This window comes from Chelmon rostratus, chromosome 22 (assembly GCF_017976325.1).
Source record: "Chelmon rostratus isolate fCheRos1 chromosome 22, fCheRos1.pri, whole genome shotgun sequence".
In the NCBI taxonomy this organism is placed as follows: Eukaryota; Metazoa; Chordata; class Actinopteri; order Chaetodontiformes; family Chaetodontidae; genus Chelmon; species Chelmon rostratus.
Genome location: NC_055679.1, coordinates 6,254,042 through 6,271,018, shown reverse-complemented (window position 1 = coordinate 6,271,018; position 16,977 = coordinate 6,254,042). Strand labels below are relative to the sequence as shown.

At 42.6% G+C, this 16,977-nt stretch overlaps 1 protein-coding gene across 2 annotated transcripts in view; it reads right to left on the bottom strand.

Moving 5' to 3' along the window:
* The window catches only part of etv6 (ETS variant transcription factor 6), a 28,384-nt gene that overhangs the window by 6,810 nt on the left and 4,597 nt on the right, over positions 1-16,977 (bottom strand). For both annotated transcript variants that reach the window (XM_041963842.1, XM_041963843.1), the window contains exon 3: positions 1,229-1,393. In XM_041963842.1, coding sequence (XP_041819776.1) covers positions 1,229-1,393 — 165 coding nt within the window. The remainder of the gene's footprint in view (positions 1-1,228; positions 1,394-16,977) is intronic.

Genomic DNA, 16,977 nt, shown 5'->3' with positions numbered 1-16,977 from the left:
AGCATGAGAAAAAGAAATGGTCAAGCTGCCGACATTGTGTTACTTTGATAAGCACTCAGCACCCAAAAACACTTACAAAGCTGTAAATTTAGTGGCCCACTGGGCAGTGAGGCAGAGGTTACTACGGATCAGATTCATGCTCAAACACATGCGGTGGTGATGTTTTTATTTTAGAGGCGGCTGTTGTGGTGATATTCAAGGTAGAAGTCAGGAGCAGGGGACTTAAGGAGGACTGGACCAAAAATTGGACATTTTAGACAAAGAGAAAAAAGTGGACAAAATGAGAAAAATAATGTGTGAGAAAAACAGAATTTATTTCATTATTTATGTGTTTGGCTCAGCTTTTATTTGTTTATTCTTTTCTTCATGGGTTTTTTTCTGTAATTATTTCATGAACTTTTAGCCCTTCATACAATTCCCACACATTTCAAGTGGTTGCCCACTCTTATGACTATCATCTAACTGACTTCCAAAACTCTGCACAGGAGAACGTGAACTTTTTAGCTTTATTTTCATGCGCCTGGCCGCTGGCGTTGCCAGGGCAACAGTTGAGGTTGGTTTGTACTTCCTGATCAACCGTCTCCCACTTCCTCCCCGAGCAGCCTCGCTGTCACAGCTGCCTCCCTCCACTGTCGCCCGACAGTGCCGCCTTCCCTCTTCTGCTCCAGCTGGCTTTATTGATTTTTAAAGGGTGTAGTTTTGCTGTAAACACATTGATTTTAAAGCTGCACTGGCGCAGGTTTTCATGTACAAATAAACTGCAGTATTAGTCTAAACCACAAAGCACAAAGGGTCGCAGAGTTTGCTCCAGTTCAGTTTTGTTGTGAGAAAAAATGTGCTCACGGATGCTGATTTAATCTGATTTCATGATGTGTTTCACTCATCCATACACACTATCCATTTATTTAGATTCCTATCAGTCATTTTGTGACAGCAGGTGTCATTTTTTCCCTTAGAAGAGGAGCTTCTATGTACAATTGCACCAGTTTTCCACAGTTTTTCTGCAACTAGTCACAGTGTTTCCATGATCTAAACCTGGTCTTTCTTCCTAGTTGGTAAATCTTGTTTTCCAGTCTGGATCTTGCTCCAGTCGGACTAAAAAAACATGTCTCATGCAATCAATGAAAATGACTCATTTGTAAAACTTTTCACTGATGTCTTCAGTTTCCCCAGCCTGAAATACACCTCTAATATCTCAAAGAAATTCATGAGGAGCTGGAAAGCGTACCGGAGTGGGGGGATCGGTAGCGGAAGTCCTCCTTGGTGAGCAGCAGCAGAGCTTTGCCGTTCATCTGGAAAGAGCCGCTGGTGATTGGCCGCAAGGCGAACTCCTTCTCTGCCCATCGCAGCCACTGGGCCACATCCTCCCTGCTCCAAAACACTGGTTGCAAACCTGGAGGTGGAAGGATTTGGGGAAAAGGAAAGAAGGGAAGGGAAGAGGATGAAGGAAAGGGAATTGAGAACGAGGTTTGGTAAAGAAGCAACAAAGTGGAGGTGAAAGGGAAAGGGCGGAAGAAAAGAAGGATGAGATCAATGAAGAGGAGGCAGAAGGATGTGGGGTAGGGGGGCGAGGAAGGGGGGGAGGGCGAAGGGGAGGGAGAAAAGGAGGAGGGGAAGGGGGGGAGAGGAAGGAAGGAGGCAGAGGCGGTAAAAAGGATATTGAGGAAGTGGAGATAAAAGCCAAAAGGAGGGAGTGATTACGGGAACGGCAGCAGAGATAAAGAAAAAAAAAGATGAAGGAGGAGACAGAGTCAGAAAGGGAGAGGAGGTTAGAATAAAAGATTAAAAGATGATAGGTTAAGAGGAAGAATACAGAATGAATCACAAGGATAAAAAAAGAGGGGGAGGGGGATATATGAGAAAGACAGACTGTTATTTTATTTGATCTGCTGTGATCTGTGCTGTTCTTTGCTCTCTGAACTCCAGACAGGCACATCAGAGGACGGACAGTTTATTAGTTTGTGTATAAACGGACAAGGACACATGGAGGGAAAGCGAGCAGAGGAAACGGCAATGACAGTATCTCTTTTTATTCTCCTCCCTCGCACTCTGAGATATTTCTCTCACTGCCGTGGGAACAGGAGTGTAAAACATCTGCACTGGTGACCAACAAGCATTCAGAGGCAGCAGGGAAAGGAGAGAGAGGAGCACGAAAATGGAAAATAAAAATCTGAACAAAAGCTCGATTTCAACCGAATGTTGTGCAGCATGTATGTTAGCTGTAAAGCATTTCTCAGATCTGCTGTGAACACAGAGCTAAACTAGTGGAGCTAAAGCAACATGATTTTGTTCTGTGCACGAGTTAGTTAAAAAAGAAACCTGGTCAAAATCTATATGAAACTGTATATGCTGTTATATATATATTTTTTTATTTCATTCATTTATGATGTTGAAGGGCTAACGAACTAGCTTACCCACAAAGCAACAGAATTCTGTTGCGAATTTGACACTAGCAGCAACCGCCATGGCTAAATGCTAAGGCTAATATGTGGAGCTAACGGATACTCAGCATTGAGCCAAATGAAAACACTCAATTTTTCTTTACTATTTTCCACAGAAACTAAATAGGTTTATCCTGAAATACAATAATTCTGGTGTCTTTGTACAACTATTATGTGGCTAAAACTGGTGCATAAGATAGCTAGCGAAACTAGCCATGCCAGAATTTCATTTTAACGCTAAGCTTCATTAAATGAACATTTTGTCTTTTTTTTAATGGAGTTACAATCACATTTTATGAGGCCAGAGGAGCTTTTGTTCTCTGGCTCCACACACTGAGGCTTATGTCAGTCCTGATATGCTCTGACACACAAGGGTCTATATTTTTAGCCTTACACATAAACATTTTTCACCCTTATTTATCCTGGTTCACGCAGATACTGCCACCTCATAGTTTTGGACTCTATGCAACCCAATGATTTACAGTATGACTCAGACTGACCTCCCTCTCTTTTTCTATCTCATTCTCTCTTTCACTGGCATACACACATTAAAAACAGCCTTGCGACAGCGTGCAGCTCCGATCTGAACGTCAGCGATACCCACATGGCGCGTAACTACTCATTTCTTACATCTCACTTATCGCCCGGCCTCAAACACTTCCTCTGGGAGTCGGACAGCTGTTATCTTTGGCCGCCAATGTCACTGTCACACAAGTAATAGGAACCTTGTGCTCGCTTTCAGGCCTCCCCCTCTTCAGCTCCCCCCACCCGTCAAACAGAGGAAGTTTTCACAGAGCAATCAATATAAAATGAAACCCTGTCTAGCTTGTCAGATTCCCATTTCTTTCCTTCCCCTCTAGTCCTCTATATTCAGATAGTGGCACGAGCCTTGCCGATAAGCCCAGGAAGGCCCAGGTTATCTGACGCACAGCTTACAGTCTGTCAAGCTCTGACCCTCAGCTTGTCAACAGACATCCTCAGAAAGTGTCAGGGAGCGGGATACAGGTGTTTCACAACCACAGGAGCAAGTATTGGGCAGATAAAGAACTACATTTCTTTTTTCCTGGGTTTCTACTTTGGTCAGAGCTCTGGCTTTCCTGGCCGTGGTAGAAATCATAGCTGGGCTACATTATCTCCAGCCTCTAGTATGTTGAATATTCTGCATGTAAATGTGCTTGTTTTTATCCCTATTTCTAAACGTTGGGGATTACTTCAAATATGACTGGTAAAAAAATATAGGAAATATTAAGTTATCTTTATACATCTGGAGGACAGCGCAAAACCACTGACCCACAGTTTTCTGTCTCTTTTGTCCCAAATTTGTCTCCTTTGTAGCGTCTACAAATGACCTTATGTTTAAATTTAACTGGGCTATATAACAGGAATAGACCTTGGATGCACTGGAATACTCCTAACTGACAACATCATTGACTTTCTATCAATATTGAATCAAGCTGCCATCTGCACCGAATGCACCAGCTGTACGTTCGTCTCTCGTGGCTGACTTGTGAGAGCAGCGAGGCCGGGCGGGCAGCAGTGCAGCACGGGTCGCGAGGTCATGGCTGCGGTATGCTCTCTCCAGGGCCGAGAGAGGTGCTGCTCTGCCAAAACCCCTCCGAGATCCGGTCTGCCGGCCTCAGCCATCTGCACAGAGCCCAGAGGAGGAAGCAACAAGGGGAGCAGAAGGGAAGAGGAGGAGGAGGAGGAGGAGGAGGGCGAGGAGGAAGAAGGGGGCCCAAACAAATGTGTCCCACAACGCACTTTGGCAGGAAGCAATCCAGCGTGGGCTCTGTTTCAGCGCAGGAAACTTCCTGCGGTAAGGTTAGAGAGTGACGGCGGGAGGTTTATTAACAGACAGCAGCACGCAGACGAGAAAAGGAAGACTGGAAACAGAAGGAAAGTGACGAGAGCAGCAGTGGACAGTGTGTGACAGCGGGGGGAAAATGAAGGCAGATGAGGTAAAATAGCAGGAACAAGAGGATTAGACAAAGATATGAAAAGAGGAAGGAAAGGAAAACAGGAAGGGAAACAGGTACTAAGCCAGTACTCAAATGAAGCCCCCAGGGTGGATCATCATGCTCGGCCCTGAATTTCTGCTCATATCTGATTCTTTTGACTGTTCATAACTATTCTGGGATGTGACAATATATGAGGCGATGCCTGCAGACTAGTTCAGGCAGTCGACTTGAGTCAGCTGTCACATTCTACCAACGTAAGATACCCTTCGATTAGGGCGGCGTACTTGCGCAGTCAGTGCTCTGCTCACTCTTCTGCAGACGTGCCTGCTGCCTCTCTGCTCACCTGAAAGTCATGCTGTCACTTCCTGCCGCCACCGCTGGAACTGTTCATTCAGCATTTTAAAAGTCCAACTGCACCCCTGCTTTCCCCTGTCGTCGCTCCCCAGTCCCTGCTGTGCTGAGCTGGGTACTAGTGATGAGGTAAGAGCCAAGATGCCAAATATCACTGCTGCATTCACACAATAATTCATTCCACGTGAGTTGTCTGATTAATCTAAGGTTCTGTATTAACAGCCAGGTTAGAATTACAACTTTCCAACCAAATTTATAAGAACTTGTGAGGAATCATGCTTTTGCGTTTACTGACTCTTGAAAGCAGACCTGTCCTCGGGTCTTCAGCTTATCAAGTGGGAAGGTACGTTACTGAAGTCCAAGTCTTTTTGCCTCGTTCTAGTTCTTTATACTTTGCTTCCAGCACTCACGAGTCAAGTCTTCAGCCGGTCACGAACCAAGTCAGATGTGTTCAAGTCAAGTCACATTTTAACAGCTTCTTTGTACTTGTGAGTACAGTGTTTACGAGAACACTTTGTTCCGAAATGTATATAATCTTTCCAAAATAGTGTCATAATACAGAGAAGTGGAAACAAATTGATTTCATGGAAGATAGGAAGCATGTCAAAGATGCTGGTGTTGACTGCAGCTTGTATTTACTGTGATGGTACAGCGTCCAACTCAAGGATTCTGTCAGAAACAAAACTGACAGCAGAATCAGAATGAATCTTTTCTAATCACTTTTAACCCTGCGTCCATACCTACGACTAAGCTAAATTAACAGTGATGTTGAAAAGTCATATAAAGCAACAAAAACAGAAGAGCTCAGATGTATTACTCTACTTCAGTCACAGTCTGGATCTCTTGGTTTGGATCAAATCAAGTGTCTCTCCAAATGCAGATCAAGTCAGTCATTTTTTCTTTTCTCTGCATCGACGTGCTTTCTTGTCCTAACATCGCTCACCAAGCTGCCAGAACTATGTCAGCCTTCGGTGAATCACAAAGATGTAGTTGCAGCCTTGTCAACACTGATACTGATCATTCCTGATTTCAGTTTTAAAACCTGAGTCACATTCCAGTTGCGAGTTTCAGGATCTTATTTTGTGTCTCACGTCTATGCGACCTAGACAGGAACTGATTCCAAACATGATGGGAAACTTTCTGTTGCAGTGCGGCCAGTGAGACACAAACATCCTTTGCTTACTTAGAGGTGGAAAGAAAAATGGGTGGCATGTGCAGGGAGGGAGGGGAGACGAGCGAGACCACCTTTGACCCTGACACTCTTTTCCTTCAACACATTCGCACACTTCCTTAACCTGATGTCCTCTCTGGTTGTCTTCTGCCACAGAATCTGTTACAGATTTGTTGCAGCTTACAGGAAGAAAATCAATTTCAGTCTTCCTTGTCATCAGTCTCTGCCTTTGTTGAATGCATCTCAGGTTCACAGTACTCACGAGAGTGTACATATGTGTGTTTCTGAGTATGTGTGTGTTTACGTTGAATAAAACCGTCAAACGTGACAGCAGCAGGATCCCAAACCCTTGACTAAACCGTGGGCTCCTAATCCTCTCTGATGACACATAATTTTCACTCTGTGGTTTCTCAGGCCCCCGCTCATGCTCACTAGCACACATACACACACACACACACAGAGCGCACAAGTTGCCAAGGCAACTCATAAGCGCTTGGGATGAATGAAGGGAAGAGGAGGATGAGATCACTGGTATCTTGTTTCGTTGTTGCGGTACAGAAGCCCTCAACTTCCCCTCGCAGCCAGACGAGTTAATGAGGTCCGTCCTGCTGTGAGGCTTAAAGGTCCCGTCCAAAATCTGTTTAGCTCTGCGTGTCTCACCAACACTCGTATCACTGCCATACTGCTGCTTATTTTTCTCTCACCAACTGAAAACTGCAACAACCACTGCCTCTCTTTACTTGGACTGACAAAAGATGGCTTTCGACTGTAACCCCCACTGCTGGTGGCCATTTTAAAAGATCCACAGCTTTTGGGCAAACGTTCAAGCTCTGCAAAGATGATCAGATTTGGTTAATTTCTTTCTGTCTGTTTCTGATTGGGAACTAATAATTTTGTCACCAATCTCACTGATTGAAGCTACATTCTAAATGCTAATTCTACTCTTGCTAATTCTACTCACCACGTATATTTTCACATTGAAAAAATGGTAAAATGATTAGAAGTACGCTACAAAAATCCCTTGACTTTTTCATCGTAGTATTGCTGTCCCACAATGCAACACAGAGTCTAAATGGAGGACATTGTGTCTGGACATAGTGAAAAATATCGAGCCCAGAGCACAAGACAATGTCTATCAATTGTTTCAATTTGTTTTCTGACGAACAGCCCAATACCCAGAAATGATGACATTTTAATGTCATTTACAATAAAAAAAACAGGGAATAACAGAAATAAATTGAATGGAATTTTCATAGATTACATTTTCTGCCAATCATCTAATTGAATAATCAGCTGATCACCGCCAGTCCAGTAACTGAGTAACAAATCTGGGGACGATTTTTGTTCACGATTTGTGAAATTGTCAAATTAGCGCTAGCATTCCAAAGACACAGGCTGATTGACTTTCATTGGTGAATGGCTAGCGTCATTTCCTCTGCATGCATGAAGCAGTTGGCTACATTTTTTGTATATTAACTGCTGTCAACGCAGGCTAAAGGTGCACTCGATGATGTTTTACCTCAAGCCTCCATAACTGGGGAGGCCAAGGCCGTTAGACTTTTCTAAAGAAAATGAACATTTGTCTGGGATCCTTAGTAGCTTATTGGTATGTAGTATAGCAGTAGTAGTTGAGAAGAGCTCGCATTACAATATTAGCACAAACATCAGTGTTTCTGCTAGTTAACTCTATAGTTAGCTGGGACATTTAAGTCGGTACCTTGAGTTAATTTTAGGCCATAAGTACGTAGTATACCATTGAGGCACATTTGAGAAGAAGCTAGCATTATAATGTTAGCATCAACATAAGTCTTTTTGCTATTTAACCTTATACTTAGCAGGTAGGCCTGAACATCTGTGATTTTACATGTTAACGTTATAGGTAACACGTTTATTTAAGTTGGTACAGTTAACTTTGTCACATTCGTTTGTTGCGTTGCATAGCATTGGGAAACAAATTTTAAAAAAGCTATCTTTACAATGTTAGCATTAGCAACAGTGGTTTTGCTAGTTAATTTAATAGCATGAGCATGTAGAAAATGTGGCTAGTGTTATGATTGTAGCAAGCAACCCTGACAGGTAAACTGAAGTGACGCCTCTCAATACACAGCTAATGCACAGTATTTCATAGTCAAGATAAAGCCATGACAGTCTGCATTGTCCAGCTCCATTTGGACACAAATCTTCCTCCTCACCAGCCTCTTTACTTTGTCTGTGGTCCTTCCTGAATGGATCAATAGCCACACAACAAGCAACAGCTACCTCTGGCATCTGTTTCTAGCCTGTTTGGTATTACAGTTTTTTTTTAGCACTGGTTGATGAGTGAGATAGGACAAAAGTAAAGTCTCAACATGCGAGAGCCAAAATGTTTATGTAAGGTTTTCCAAAGGTCATGTATATTCATTTCTAATGATTTCGAAACAGCTGTTGATTTGAATGTGTCAAGTTTCTCTAACGCGTCATGCATTTCTGAGCATTTCCTTTCCCTTCATTTGTAAAACTGGAATAAAACTGCACACATGCTGTACTTCGAGTCATACTGGAATATGAAAGTCACAGATATTATTTTCTGCTAGAAACTCCCGACTTTCAGCAGTCTAAATATACACAAAGACACGACTGATGCACATAAAAATTTCACACTGAGGATTTCTGCGTAGCCTGAACCAAATGAACTGTAACTACATAAACAAAATGAAAAAAAGAAAAGAAAAGAAAAAAGTGGGGAAAGCATTGCTGCATCAGTAAATCAGTAAGGCTGGGACTTTGCTCTTCTTAGTCACTCAGTTCTTCAGTAAATGTTTGCCTTTTCTCTCGAGCAGAAGTAGGCGGATATTGGTCTAGCTATCTCAATAGAGAAAAGATTTTTCTTTCTCCAGACAGAGGAGGAGGAGGCGGAAGAAGGAAGGAGGAAGGAGGAGGAGGGCCGGCCATGACCTTCTGACACCCTGACTCAGGGACATGTGGGTATGAGAGCAACACAGTTCCACAGTTAATCCTCACACACTATTCATCTCCCCTCGCTTTGTGTGTCTCTGTACATTGATTCCCTGTCAGGTGGGTGAGGCAGCAGGGGGAAATCCACCTCCACACACACACACTTTTACTTTTCACTCAAGAGAACCCCCCCCCTTCTCTCATATTCATCCTCTGCTTCCTCCACCGGCATGCACGTGCCTGTCCCCGTCCAGCAAATCTGGACTTCATCCAGCCAAAACAAACATAAAACAGATCATCAATCACATGGAACTTTAATGGCCAGGAAGTAGCGCGACCTGTTTTTGATAGCTTGTTGTCGAGCGCAGGAGCAAGCCGGCTCTTGTAGGTTAGTTCCTGAATCCAGCGTCAACTGCCACTCTTCCTTTTGTTCAGGAGCCAGATTTTTTCTCTCTCGCTCTTTTATTTGGAAATGCAGAAGCTTCAAAGACATTTAAATCAAAAGGTCTATGCTTGTCTGAAACATTCACACGCGCACGTACTTATGCACGTACACACACACACATACCCTGTAAGCACTGTATATACCCTTTGTTTTTTTCCATGTGGAGAAGGTGAAGTCAGCATTTTGAGCAGTGCAACACTTAGGTGATCACTTCTTATGCAAGTCTTCCATGGTAGTGTTTCAACCTTTCCTCTGAAACTGACTACTTGTGAACGCTCATCCCACGTTGCATATGTCTACAACCAAAGAATGATTTTCACTTCTCAGTTTCATTTAAATTATTTTCAGAAAGTACACCTTTACATGAACAATTCTATGTTGCTAAAATATGTTTTATTTTTCCCAGCACTGGGAACCGCTGGTGACTGATTCATGTCATTTATCTCCGCAGCTTTTCATCAATGACTGTTGGAGTGGAAATCCATCAAAGTCTCACTTTGAAATGTGGTCTCTGTCTTTACTGGTAAGTGTTCGGCTTTGCAGGGCTTCCACACAGCGTTTCCTAGAATCACTTGCCAATTAAAGGGAAACTCCGCTGATTTAAGTCAGAATGGATTTACGAGTCACAGAGGCGACATGTGAAAGCAGTTGTATCATGTCTAATCTGTGGCTCTGGAGGAGTTGTGTAAATGTAAAAAGACATCAGTTGGGAAATCTCATCACGTACTTGAAAACTTATTCATAACAGAAAGACAATGTAAAAGAACAAAATGGGGACATGTGCTATGTATCAGTTACAAACTATTAATTTTAAGTTAATGCCTCATGCAAGCGTGCTCAAAAAGTCAGTATGCACAGTAAAAAAGACCCCTTATCCCACAAAGCAACATTTTTAGGAAATACACAAGCTATTCACAGCAGTGAAACATTGAAATAAATTGCAGACAACTCCTTGAAAACTAGAAAACTCAAAAAATATATTTAAGAATGAACCTCTGGGATGGGATGTCTTGGAAGCCTGGAGGTTAAGGGGCCTAGCACATAATAGCAGCATCCCCAGGTTTCATGTCAGTCCAGCTGGGGGCATGTGTTGCATCCCCCTCTCTCAACCAGTGTGTCCTGTCTGTCTCCACTATCGCTACCAAAGCATTTCATCTATAGGCATAGTTTGTACTGCATCGTTTTCTGCACTTGTACAACAGTAAAGAAATGTTCACTGTACTATAAAGATAAATATAAGACACATACTGTAGCTTGCAGTATGGAATTGAGGCAAAGGTACGGGGTTTCATAGACATGGATGTTGCATTATAAGTGTAAGAGTAGGATCTAGTGGTTTGGGATTTTGGACCATTCTAAGGACTAAAAGTCAGGATTTCTCAGGCCCTGGAGCTTTAGTTTTGAACATTTTGTTTTTAATCTGTCTCTTGCACGTCTACCAACTTTATGAAAGTGCAATACTAAATCTCTGGAGTGCCCCTTTCAAACAGTGCTGTCTGCTGTCGGCCTGATGATGAAGTGTACGTTTCTGTAGGTGCTCTGTTATTCTGCTAAAACCCAGCATTTCTTTTTCTTATTCTAAACATACCACAGATAAAAAACACATCACCTCCTATGTGACAGGAAAGAGCAACTACCAGACCGAGTGTTCATACAGAAGGAAAGAAAAGGATTTCATTAACTGGAGGAAGAGCGATTGTGCTTTTGTGACTTTTCCTATTAAATCCTGGAATCAACAGGCCATCGGTCAGTAATATGTATGTGTGTTCATTGTGACGTTCAGTGTAAAACTCTGCTAGAAACGCCATGTGGAGTGTGTCGCGAACAGGAAGAGAAGGGGGCTGCGCTCAGCTCACTCGCTGGCATGTGAGAACAGTTTCCCTTTCAGAGGAGAAAAGAGAGCCAGTTAAAACACACACACACACACACACACACACACACAGACACACACAACAACAACAACAACATTTATTCAGGAAGCGCCGTCTGCCCACTCAGGAAATTCCTGAGGACAAGAGCTGCTTCCAGGGGCAGGAAATTTCCCCTCAGAAAGACCAAACACACACACACACACACACACACACACACACATACACACACACTTTATAACACCAATTCCCCCACGCAGTAAAATGGGTAATATACCACAAAGAAAGAGAGAGAGAGACCAAAGAAAGCTGCTGAGGGGGTTTGCAGTCATGTACGGTAACACACACGCATGGACACACACACACAAAAAATCTTACTCATACACACACACGCATACAATATACACCTACACTACCTCTGGCAAGCTTTGCACAAAGACACAAGATTCACTCACACTCATCCACCCACTCGTACAAGCATGCACAACGCAAACCCAGCTGTGAGCGCGCACGCTCACACACACACACACACACACACACACACACACACACCAAGGAAACCAGCCAGTCTTGTTTCCATGGACATGGATTTTTAAAAAATCACCCAGTAAGACATTTCTCCTCTTGCAGCCACTGTTCTTTGTATTCCATGCATGTTTATCGTAGAATAATATTGGAATGCCTTGTGTTTTAGACCTTTAAATGATTCAGTGTTTTCCCACTGACTGGCTCTCGGTTGCGTCATGCTCTGAGTACGTGGGCGCCATGATGAGCGACTTTGCCTGGATTGCGACTGAATTAAAACCCGACAAATCCAGTTCGGTTAACGTCAGCGATGCTTTATTGTGAGTGGTGGTGAAAACCCTCCCAGGCCTTGTAGTGCTTGTCTCGGCACAGAAAAACAAACAAAACATCACGGGTGGTTGACAGCACTCCTCCGCTCCCTGTTTAAAGCAGCACATTTGTCTACTCGCGCACTAATTCTGCTGGATGATTCCTTTGATGACCCCTTTAATGTGGATTTTTTTTAAAAGTCACATTAGAATTTAAAAAAAAGTCTACAAAAGGTATAGTTCATGTGTTGTAGTGGGGCACCATCTATTTCTTAAAAACACCCACTAAAGCTAACAAGCTCGAAAGTCCAAGTATATAGTCCATGATCTTTGTTCAAATCATTTCCTTAAAAACGCCTCTATTGAAAATATGAAATTAAACATGGCAACAACACAAAGAAAAGGAAGGAATAAAGGAATAGTTTTGGAGATTGTGTTATCTCACTTTTCTTGCAGAGAGTCAGCCGAAAAGGTTGATGCCACTCTCACGTCCGTATGGTAAATATGAAACTACAGCTAGGAGATGTTCAGCTTAGCTTAGCTTAGCTTAGCTTACCTTAGCTTATTTTAGCTAAGCTTTGCTTTGCGAGACTGGAAGCAGGAGGGACATGGCTCTGTTAGATTTTGTTGTATTTCAACAAAAACCAAAGCATAAAAACGACAAGTTGTGGTTTTAAATGGGTTGTATGTGCGCAGCTATTTCTTAGCTGGGTGCACTGACCTTGTCGTCACAGTGAGGTTACCTGGCAACCGGCGCAGACTCTAGGAAGTCTATGCTACAGGCTCCATAACTTGACTGCTAACTCAAGAGGCTCAGACCTAAGTTGCTTTACATTCACTAAGCACAAGTGGAAGCTGTCTGAGGTAGTTATTGTCTCTTATTAAATAGTATAGAATGGAATAAGTATTCATTATTCAACCATTGGTCACGACATATTTTTATTGTTTTATATAACGCCCCCACATCTTTGATTCAGCATCACATTATGGATGCACAATGCTCTTGAAAAGCAATGTAGCTAACTTTAACATCATGTCACATGTTGTTCACCTTTTGAACTGAATATGCTCATATACAACATATACCCTCCTGCATATAGTCTGTGCAGTGTGCTTCTCATTTTGCCTTTTCAATACTTTATATTTCCATGCTTGTATTTTTAACTGCTTTTTACACGGTAGTATAGTAACATAGACATTACCTTTATTTAAATCAATTTTAGTACGTATCTATAGTTTCCTTTTTGTACATACATATAGTATACTCATAGTATGCCAGCATTTACTTTACAATGGATATTGAGCATCATGTGAACAAAAGATTTCTTCAAAATGATCTTATCTCTTATCTCGTCATGAATACGTTACCATGGTGCATTCACTGACACCCGACAGCACGACAGAGGCCTTTATATTGACATGTCTTCTCTCATGGAAAGGTATATTATAAGGGATATATCTAATTATTTCACTTTAGATTCAGTGCTTCACAGAACAGCAGACAAAAAAAGAAAAAAGCAAAGGATCTAAACAGAAAATGGAAGAAGTTAATGAAAATATATTTTAGGGAGTGATTAGAAAAGAGTTTATTCCACATACATTTTCATGAGGTTGGGGTTTGTGGTGTGTTCCAGTGATGTCTGGCTGAAAGGGTTAAAATTGAGCCTGGTAGCATTCTTTAGTTGAGGAGCAGGCTGCAACTCTCCCCGATCTAATCCACTTCCTCCCCAGGAAATGGAGAAGGCGGATTTCTGCCCACACTGCAATTTCCTCCCTCATTCTTTTTCTTTCTGTCTTTTTTCCCCCCCTCTCCTCCTCCCTCCTCCCTCCTCCTCCTGCTCTCTTCCTTCCCTCTCCCCCCTCAGGACAGAACTCCCTCTGAGTGCGGGGGTTAATGTACAGCTTGTTTTCCAGCACATGTGTGTTTAGATAGGCAGGAGGAGAAAGGACGAGCAGAGGTGTTTCAGAATGTGTGTCGCAGTGACAAAGACATGTTGCTGTCTGTCTGAGGGAGAGTGGATCCCGACCAGCGGCGGCCATAAACTAAACACTGAAGAGAGAGAGAAAAAGAGACATTTTTCTGACCTGCAGATGTGAGAGTCATGTCTGTGTAAGGAACTGTGTTTGAAATCTGATTAAAACAAAGAAGGACTTCCACATGTCTGCGGATGTGAACTGACCCATCGGTTTACTCGACAGGAAACTCAACACGGACCTGTTGAGCGTTCTTCCTTTTTCTGCAACAATGCAAAAGAGGAAGTTGAAGCTGAGCTGAGGGAGTTTCCTGTGCGTCTCATCCAGCCTCAGCCTGTACAGCTGCCCAGCCCTGCGCCCCCACGAAAGCCCTGAACTTAACACTTGCTAGGAAAAAAAATAAACTGGTTAAATATTGACGGACGCGTGGACAAAGGAGCTCAGGGTTACTCTTTGAACATCGAGCCTATCTCTTGGCACAGCTCCAGCCCCGCCTGCTCTATGATTGGTTAGGCAACAGTGAGCCAATGCAACCGAACCAAAGCCCCAAAGAGCCATAAATGTCCCAGTGTTGCTTCATTTCATTTATTTACACCTTTTCAAAATATATTTCCTTGACTGCCTCACCTGCTCAGGGTTTGCCTCTCACTTTGCTTCCTCTCTTGGTTCAATTAACACCAAAGAGTTCAGGCAGTGTGAAACGCTGACCGGTTCAGGTTCACCTAAAGCCTGCAATTGGTTTTCATTCGTCCGAAGCAAAGTGAAAAACGTTGGAAAACCAAACAAACCATATCTTTGCTTTGTTCTAATTCAAAGTAGCCAATTAACAGACAATCAGTGCGTCTAAACATAAGCCACATAACTTCCAATTAGCTTAGTTACTGCTCTCATCAAAAACAATACTAATTCCAGCTAGTCTAGCTTTAGCTAATCATGACAAATTTGCCTGGTCTTTTCCTCTCTGCTATTCATGCCAGTTAAAGCGACCAGTGTTTAAGAATGCAAAATCAAGCAATATTAAAGTTGCCCTGTGGGCTGATTTTTGTAAACAATTAACCGCTATGTTCACATCAGTGTTACTCACAAAAATGCATCATGTGATACCATGTGTATCCTTGAGGTCGAAGAAATGTGCTGAATGCATTTCCTTCCTCATACAATATTTGCAAATCCGATTTCTGAAAATAACTTAAATCGCGCATTGATACATGTATGTTTGCTTGCAAGCTGGCTTCTTCTACACTGCTTTTGATGGCACATTGTGACTTGGTAGTGCGCTACCCCCAACAAATGCCTATCAAAGGAAAACCAACAGCAGGATGTGTGCCCACATGCATTTTCATGTGCATTACAAACGAAACAGGGGCCATGAGTGCTATGAGTGGTTAAAAACTCGAGAGGATACCTTAAATGTGGTGAAATTTTAGCCTGATAATCAGACTCAATTGCCATTTTATTTTATTTCATCGATGAATCTGACAATACGTTTATGTTAGTTATTTTCTGTTAGGGAGAGATGGATAATTTTGTCTTATTTTGCCAGAACCTGAACAGAATCAGCAGTGAGTGACACATAAAGCCTGTCTATGTCATTTCCCTGCAAGACATATGCAATAATGGTTGCCAGTGCACTTAACTTAATGTTTTTCACGTTGATGAAATGTCGATTAAAGGTGAGACTACACAACTTTTGCTGAGCAATTGTGGGGAAAAGGGGAAATGCTTATACGTAGTACAACAGTAGCTCAAGTAGAAAAGAGCCGTCAGCCAACTGACTCAGTAACAGTAACTCAACCCAACACTATCCATCTTCAGTTTGTTAACATTAGCCAAAATTAGCCGCTTTAAGCTACTCGCCCCTGAGTGCACTGAACTGAGCAAAAAGTGCAATTTACTGGTTATAAATTTCACTTTTTCTTTGGTGAAAGGAAAAATGTGTTACGTGGTCTCCCTTTAAGAGTTGTTATTTCTATAAATCTGTTTCAACAATCTGCACAGCTGCGTCAATAACACTTTCTTTCTGTTGTTTTTCAGGCTTCTTGACATATCCTCGTTCTTAATCCAGCCAACTGAGATCCGATTGGCTCAGTTGCTTTTCGACAGCAGCGTGGCTGTCAGTGAGCACCCGACCTTTTTGAATAAATTGCAAAATCTGAGATGTAATTCGGACCTAATATCATTCCAAAATGGGGAACATTTCACTGCCTTTATTTTACCAAACATTCAATTATTCTTCATGCAGTTGCAAGCCAGGACGAATTCACCTTGCTGATGCACACAAAGAGGTTCAGGGTGTCTCTAATTCAGTGGTCAGGATATGAGCATTGAAGAAAAAAACATGCCGATAAATAATCAATCAATATAAGCATCAATCCATCATAATTATGTTCTGTTTGGCATTCCGGCTGTGACGAGCCATATCCATGTCCTACACATCAGCTTTGAGGATTTCTTCTCTAAAAGGTTGGGATGACATTCTTAATCCTACTGAAATTTGCAGGAGTCTTAGTCCCCTGACCCTAGCCCTCCACTTCTTCAACCCTCTCTCCTCCTAATCAGTTTGTCATCCTTTCCCCTTCAATCACCACCAGCCCGTGTGTTCTCCGCTCCATATTATGTGTGTCTGACTGCTGTGTAACTGTTGGTTATTCCAGAGCAGCAGGTCTGTCAGTTCTGGTCCAGTGGAAGTGTGCACAGTTCAGGTGTCTGACCCCGGATCTGCTTCAGCGCCTCCAAGCTGAGAAGTCCGGCATGACTGGGCCGGCGCTCATGCAGTGATAACGGCGTGTGTGTTGTCATAATTGCATGTGATGGGTTTTAACTATTTAAGTGATATTTCGCAACATTTTTATTTATTCGTGTTGGCTCTTCTGACTCTGATAAGACTGTCTCCAGCTTCTGCTGATCTAAGCTCTCTGATATCACCGCCCGCATATACAGAAAAATAAAAAAATGTCACAGTCCCGCCCACACAGGTTGATTGACAGGTGATTTACTGGATG